At 41.9% G+C, this 7,475-nt stretch overlaps 1 protein-coding gene across 3 annotated transcripts; it reads left to right on the top strand.

Annotated features, from left to right (window-relative positions):
* The first annotated feature begins 36 nt into the window (after nt 1-36).
* jpt2 (Jupiter microtubule associated homolog 2) lies at nt 37-6,392 on the top strand. 3 transcript variants are annotated; one of them, XM_065964880.1, is made up of 6 exons: nt 37-204; nt 2,290-2,447; nt 2,904-3,060; nt 4,330-4,364; nt 4,809-5,153; nt 6,154-6,392. In XM_065964880.1, exons 1-5 carry the CDS (start codon nt 149-151, stop codon nt 5,126-5,128), a joined length of 726 nt encoding a protein of 241 aa, XP_065820952.1. In that variant the 5' UTR covers nt 37-148; the 3' UTR covers nt 5,129-5,153; nt 6,154-6,392. The 3 variants fall into 3 exon arrangements, with proteins under 3 accessions (XP_065820952.1, XP_065820951.1, XP_020508904.1); XM_065964879.1 differs by having other exon boundaries at nt 4,809-6,392; XM_020653248.3 differs by having other exon boundaries at nt 40-204; nt 2,904-3,055; nt 4,328-4,364; nt 4,809-6,392.
* Nucleotides 6,393-7,475: the final 1,083 nt, after the last annotated feature.

The raw sequence follows: 7,475 nt of genomic DNA, 5'->3' as shown, positions 1-7,475 counted from the left end.
GTCACTGCGGGGTGGTCTCAAATTCCTCACTCCGTCTTCGGCTGGGCATGCGCAGACAGCGAAAACTTACTTGGACGTCCAGTTGGCAAACTGACGAAGTTATCTGCGGAACTAGAAGCCTCAAAACAAAAAAAACAAAAAAAACACCATGACTTCGACGAACATGTTCCAAGGGTTGGAGACTGGATCCAAACCAAGTTCGAGGTGAAGAAAATATAAATGTTTAAGCTTGTTTAGATTTGAATATAAACGGCCTTCGATGTGTTATTTGGAGCCGGCTGTACAGATCGCATCATAATGTAGGTTAACATTATGTGACAGCAGCTCGTCGTAGCTGTGCTCTGTTGGTGTATTCAAACATATTGTTAACACTTTAGGATTTGTTACGAGAACATTTACAGCTAACTCTGACTGGTCGTTAAAGTTGAGCTAGCTTGGTGTGAGTTAGCAGACTTAAAAGTGAAGAAGCTAGCTCAGCAGGCGTTGTCTGCGGCTGCCCTGCGGAAGTGGGAAATCCTCTTCAGACTCCTCTTTGTACTCGCAACATGGGCCACATTGTTCCAGTCAAAGGAGGTCCAGTCTCCTGTTTCTGACTCAAAAATATCACTTCCTGGGTCATTCCCTAGAAACACAGCGTCAACATGTGCTGGGGCATTTAGTCACGTATGCTAGTTAAACATTAAGGCTCCTAAACTAGAAGATTATTACACATATGGCGCCAAACCGGGTGTGTAATGACATAACATGTTATATGGCTTATTAAGCTGTCGGCTGTACTGTAACATGGTTACGGTCAGATGACTCACTGTTTTCACTCGCATGATTTTTGTGTGTTTAATGTGAAGACCAACATGTTTCACTTTCCCCTGGGAATAAGGGATTACATCCTCTGATAAGTATCAGCTTTGGTGATTAGGCTCGGTGAAATAGAGCTGCACTTAACTACTTTAAGTAAAGGATTACTCTATTAACTGATGAGTAGTTTGGTCTAAATAATGCTCATCAAAACATCCCTGAGCTCAAGGTTATGATTAAAATGTATTTCTACATTTACTCGCTAGTAAAAGTAGCACATTATCTCATTCACAAGGTTTGAATGACCACATACTGTTAAACTTCAGGCTATGAAATGACCCTGCCTTTATTAGGGAGGGGCCTTTGATTATTTTCAAACAAATCTCGTGCACAGCAAAGATGTGAAAGGCCAAATTACACAAAAAAATAATATTTAACTGTCTATAAAAATAAGAAATAAGTAAACAAATTAAACAAAGCACTAATTTGATCTGGCTTTGCAAAACAGATTACAAACCAGCGTCACGGCCTGCACACATACAGGCATGATTCTGTCTTTCTTGAACAGATGTTGTGGTCCATCTTTATTTGTTGTGTCATGCTTCTTTCTATCCTTAATTGCGATTGACAAACTTTTTTTTTTTTAAAGATTCATTTATTCTTTATTTTTGCCTTTTATTTGATAGGACAGTTGACAGAGTAGGAAACGGGGGTGAGAGAGTGGGGAGTGACATGCGGGGAAAGGAGCCACAGGCCGGACTTGAACCTGGGCCGCCCGCTTGGAGGGCTATAGCCTCCTGAATGTGGCGCTACCTAACTGCTAGGCTATCTGCGCTCCATCCACAAACTGTTTCAACACTAAATTTAAAGCAGCCTCAAATTGAGAGCTGCTCTTTATATGTCTTAATGTATGGCAACACCAGGATGGTAATAGGGACTGGACTTTAAACAGGGATGGGCCTTTATTTGAAGTTTTACTGTATCTAACATTTTCTTAAGATAGATTAATCTTTATTTGGTGACTTTAAGACTTTGACGTAAACAACATGAACCATATTGTTCAAGTCAAAGGAGGTCCAATCAAGCGTGTCACTTCTTAGGTAATTTTCAGAAAATAGAGGGTTCACATGTGCACAAGCTTTTAACAAGCCATAGGGTCACCATACTAGAGAGATTTTAGACATATGGCGCCATACAGGGTGTGTAATCAAATAACCTGTTATTTGTCTCAGGCTGTCGGCTGTGCTGTAACGTGTTTAAGGCCAGGTGACTCAGGGTTTTTACTTATCCTCTTTGTGTGTCAGCATGCAAATATACGGCATGTTTCTTAGTTACCAGTAAATATCAACATCCTTGACTCAAAGACATCCTTTCACTTTAGGGGGGGGTTTGGTCTATAAAATGTCAGAAATGTGCCAGATCACACTTGCACGTGTTTATTGATCCAAATACGATCCTATAAAAGTGGTGCTGATGTTCTTTCATATTCTGCAGGGTGTTGCAGCCTCCCGGAGGTGGCTCCAGTAACCTGTTTGGGGGCTATGAAGAGGACGCTGCAGCATCGAGAAGACCTAATAAGATGGCCTCTAAGGTTTTCTCTGCGCCAGAGGAGCCCCAGACCCAGAGTGCACCTAGACGCTCCAATCCTCCAGGTCAGGCCAGCATGTCAGGGGTAAAGGATGTGCAGAGGCAGGCCAGGCCCTCTCAAGGTCTAGGGTGTGAAATTTGTTACTATAATGTGATAACTCCAACATAAACCACTCACTGTGTTCTGTTCCTCATTTCGAGCCACCTCCAGATTTGTGAAGTATGTGGTAGCCTATAGTAAATCATGTTTACAGTCTCGTCTACTGTTGGAAAATACTCTCCAAGCTGGCACTGTAGAGTCACCCTGAATTCCTTATCTGTGGATTTTTCTCTGTGAGATTTTCATCCTTGAAAATGGTCTTCTCACGTCCCTCAGTGTAGTATCTGTACAGAATATGAGGGTATAGTTTTGCCCACCACCAAACCTACTGGGAGGGCAGTTTACGAGTCTTTCAGTGACAGAATTGTTTCTATGACACTGTTGAAACCATAACATGCATTTTGGCCATCCTTTCATGTAGGTGGGAAGAGTAGTGGAATATTTGGGGACCCTGCACCTCATGCTCAGCCACAGAGACCTGTACCTCCAGGTGGACCGACCAGCAACATATTTGGGGCTGCAGAAAGTTCAGCTGTCCAAAGCCCAAGCCGAGGCCATCCAAATAAGCCAAAGGTAGAATGTGCACATACATTTTCTCTTTGTTGTGGATGTAGTTTGACTTGTTTTTATGTGTTTCTTATTCTTTGTTAACCCCTGACTCTTCATACCACCGCAGCTAGTGAGCCTTTAAATTAATGTTTAACCCCAATTTAAGATAAACTTCTAACATTACAGTCTGTAAGAAATCAAACGCACTGCAACTGTGTCGCATATCCTCCTGTGTCAGTCCGTCTTCCCCATAAATCAATAGTGTTTGTGCAACCAGAGCTTCTTAGCTGAGACTGCTGAGTCTTTGCTGCCACAATCTCAGCAGAGGCACATTATTGATTCCAAGGAAATAACTTAAATCAGGTAATTTTCTTGTTTCTGTGAACTTTTTGAGGTTAGTGAAGAAGGCGTTTGTAATCCCAACAGCTGTTTGCAATTAACCCAGAAAACATGGTCTGTCAGGGCGTTTATCCTTCCCTGCTAAAAAGTTTATTTTAGTAAATTTTAAGAAGATTTTGGACAATCTTTTTGCAGTAGCACTTCACTGTGCTGGGCTTCAGCTTTAGATATCTTAATTGCTGACAAACATTATTTATGTTTGTAGCCCCAGCACAGACGCTGAAAAGGAAGATAGGATGTGACCCCGGGCTGTTTTAATGACGAGAGTTGACAGATTAGATCTGAAAACTGTTCTATCCTGTGTCCTACTATCCTGTAAACAATGTCTTCCAAGAGAAAATGCAACAAGCTTTACTTTTATATTCTAACTAAAATCCTATGCCCTTTTATCAAACATTTTCAATGTTAAAAAACACTTTAACAGGGAGATTTCTTCCCTGCAGACTCAAGCCACCGACAGCGTGGGTATGTCTCACTCGCCTGATGTGGCTCGTTTGATCCTTTCCACAGAGCACGTGTGATAAGATTCTGTAAGACTACAAAGGAAACTTTCAGCCACATCGCAGGATGCATTCATCTAAAAATACAGCTGAACTTTATTTTTAAGTTTTCTTTATTTGACCTTTTTTTTTTACATTTTTTATTTTTAGCCTTTTGAGTCTTTTTTTTTTTATGAGAGTACAGGGGACTGGATTGAGAGAGAGAGTGGGGATGACATGTGGGAAAGAAGTCAAAGGTTAAACTCAAACTAGGGCCACCTGCTTCGAGGACTACAGACTCTATTTGGGGGCACATGAACTAACCGCTAGTCCACTGGCGCCAGTATTTGGCCAAATGTAAGATTATTTAGTACACTGTTGAGATTTTGCTAATCTTGTTTTTTTGTTTTTTTTACAGGACAATCTTGGAATGGTTCCTGAGCCAGAATCACCAGGTGAGCTTGTTACACCAAGGAGAATATCCAGGAGATATGTGCCATAGTTCATCATACTGGGGCGGCTGTGGCTCAGTGGTAGAGTCGGATTAGTTAATATCGATGGTCACTTTACACAGCAGCCTCTACCATCAGGGTGTGAATGTGTAGGTGTGACCTGCCGTGTAAAAAGTGTCAAAAAACTAGAAAAGAAATGTACAAACTCAAGTCAATTTAGTGTACTTATCACTGTAAAAAGTTTCTTTATATTTTATATTTACTGGGGAAATAACTTCAATTAATTGCTTTGCTTATTGATCCTGCAGTGGTCATTACTTAGTTTTAAAAAGACATTTATTTTTATATTTTTATCATGTATTACATGTAGAAACAGGTTTATAGTCTAAGGAAATGACTCTGTTCTGGCATTTCTGTAGCATCTTTTTTTTTTTTTTCCTCTCCCAGCACCCGCAGCCAAGGTCAGCCAGCCTGAAGTGAAGGTGGAAGCCGCCCCTCCTGCTCCTGCTCCTACTCCTGTTCTTGCTCCTGCTCCTGTTCTTGCTCCCGCTCCTGTGCCAGCCAAGGAAGTGCCCGCTGTTGAGGTTGCAGCCCCCCCTCAGCCTGAGCCCCCTTCCTCCTCCTCTTCCTCCGCCTCTTCCTCACCTTCTCAGAACGAAGAGACCGGTGAGCGGAAGAACCACGAGCCCCATCTGGGACCCAAACCTCGCTCTCACAACAGGGTCCTGAACCCCCCCGGAGGAAAGTCGAGTGTGGTATTCTACTGATGAGCTGAGCACACCTCTCCTCCCCGTACGTGTCCACACACTCCTGTCTGCTCCCCTGATTATCTTCTCTCATTCCAACCCCCCTCCCCTCCTCCCACTGTAACTTCAACTCTACATCCAACCAGGAACTTTGGCTCTTCTCACAAGGTTCCTGATCACTTAAATTGTCCTCAACTCCTTGCACTTTCAGCTCTGTCATTGTCCAATCCTTTATTTTCCTCTTTGAATCCTGCAGTCATACAATCACCAACTGATCAATCAACCCAAGCTGTTCCCTAATCCTTTTACCCGTGACACGGTTCGGTCCCGGCCTATATCGTCTCGCTGTTCTTCTGTTTCAACAAGTGTTCTTGTAGTTCGGTTAAAGTATTTTTCATGATGCAAACCTTTTTGGAAGACTGGTTAAAGACGTTGAAGTGTCTTTGCAATATTCGGCTTTAAACAATCCTCGACTTCAATAACAACTTCAATCCTGGCGTTCAGATTCACAACAGAAATGTGCTTTAATATCGGGGTGCTTGTTTTCAATAAGCAGACGCTCAGTCAGGAGGAGGTGAATACATTTTCTCGCTGATTTAAAAAAAAAAAAAAAAAAAAAGCTTCAGGGAGTTCCACTCGTGCCATCTTTTTATGCATTGCCAGATCCTCATTGGCTGACTACATAACACCTTTAGTTAAGCCACTTTTAAAATAATTGATGTCGGCTAACAACAAACGACTGTAATCAAAAGGCCTTAAATCAGCTCTGCATTGTTTATGTTTTGTTGCCTTCTTATTAATTATTTGTTTGTGTGTGACATTGCTGACCTGCTGTCTCAACACAAATGATTCAAAGAAAAAAATACCAAAAGTTAACTCTTAAACAAAGACGAATGTGGTTGTTTCCTCTCAAATGTTTCCGCTTCCTTAAAAAAAATTCCATTTTTGATTTGATGCGTTGTATTGTGCAGGTACTTTTCTGCTTGGTCCTCATTGCTTGCTGTAACTGAAAACATGCCTCTTTTGTTTTGTTTTGCTTGGGGTAGGCCTCTGTTTATGTTTTAAATTAAAACGGCTGAAGACAAGTGAACTCTGGACTAGCGTGCGGCCTACCTGAGTCCAGGTGGGCTCATTGATAATCAACTTCTCACCCACTTCATGACGCACACTCTCGGTATTCTGGTGCCGGCCTGTCCCCCTCGTGTTGATGTGCCTGGCAGGCAATGAGTGCAGCAGAAGAAAGAAGTCCTGTGTATTGCAATAAAACTGTTGTTTTGCATTTAGAGTTTGTTTACGTCATTTACTTTCCAAAAGCACATCAACAACATTTCTTCTCTCAGTATTTGAGCTCCAGTGGTGGCTTTTATAAAGCGTGTAGAACTGAAACACTTTGAGAGAATGTCATTTTAAGAAATGACCATGCATAAAAAAATTTTTAAGGTCATTGTGAATGAAAGCCATCTCTTTTCTGCTCCACTCTTAGTTATTTATTTGAACAACAGACACTGATGTTTATGCCTTTAGCAGCACTCTAAAAGAAATCTTTAAGTATAAGGAAAAAGGTCACGCTAGGCCCCCAAGGAAAATGAAGTTTTATCTTTGCAACTGCATGTTAGACTCTGTGCTACTGCTGTTATCCCCTAAAAGTAAACAAACAAAGGGTGTAAACATAATGTACTGACAAATGTCTCATTTGACATGTTCATACAGTTTATTACAGAAAAGTGGACTTTAAAGGTCACATATTCTCCTCATCTTCAATCAGTTTAAATAAGTGTCAGAGCTCCTCAAAACATGTGTGTGAAGTGTCTTGTTCTAAATCCACTCTGATCCTGTATTTGAACCCCTCTATTTCAGCCCTGCTCAGAACAGGCCGTTTCTGTACTTTTAAATATGTAAATTAGCTGTGTGGGTGTCTCGGCCTTTCTTGCTCCATGTCCTATTGTTTACGGTGAGAAGGCAGACTCAGTGTCACCCCTCCTCCAGTGTCACCCACCTGGGGGAGGGGCTACTGCCCTTTGTGATGTCATGAAGGGGAAATCTCCAAACAGCCTGTTTGAGAACACATTTTCTGAGAAGTGGAGCAGGCCCAAGACGGTGAGGTGGTGATGGTTTGTATAATGTTTGCTCTTCCTTGATGTAGAGCATCCTGTGACATCCGTGCAGGAGATAACTCGCTCCTGTTGCCTCCAGAGAGAGTCGAGCTGCCGTCTAGAATCTTCGAAGTTCAGTGAAGCCAAAACTCTCATCTCTGCTGTTGGTACAACTGCTGATTTCCATCCATCACCTGACTAATAAAGATTCGCGACAAACACCACAAACAAAGAGATCATCACACCGGGATTATTAAAACAGATTCATGTAAGTT

This window comes from Labrus bergylta, chromosome 16 (genome assembly GCF_963930695.1).
Source record: "Labrus bergylta chromosome 16, fLabBer1.1, whole genome shotgun sequence".
NCBI classification, from domain to species: domain Eukaryota; kingdom Metazoa; phylum Chordata; class Actinopteri; order Labriformes; family Labridae; genus Labrus; species Labrus bergylta.
This window is presented reverse-complemented; position numbering and strand designations above follow the sequence as displayed.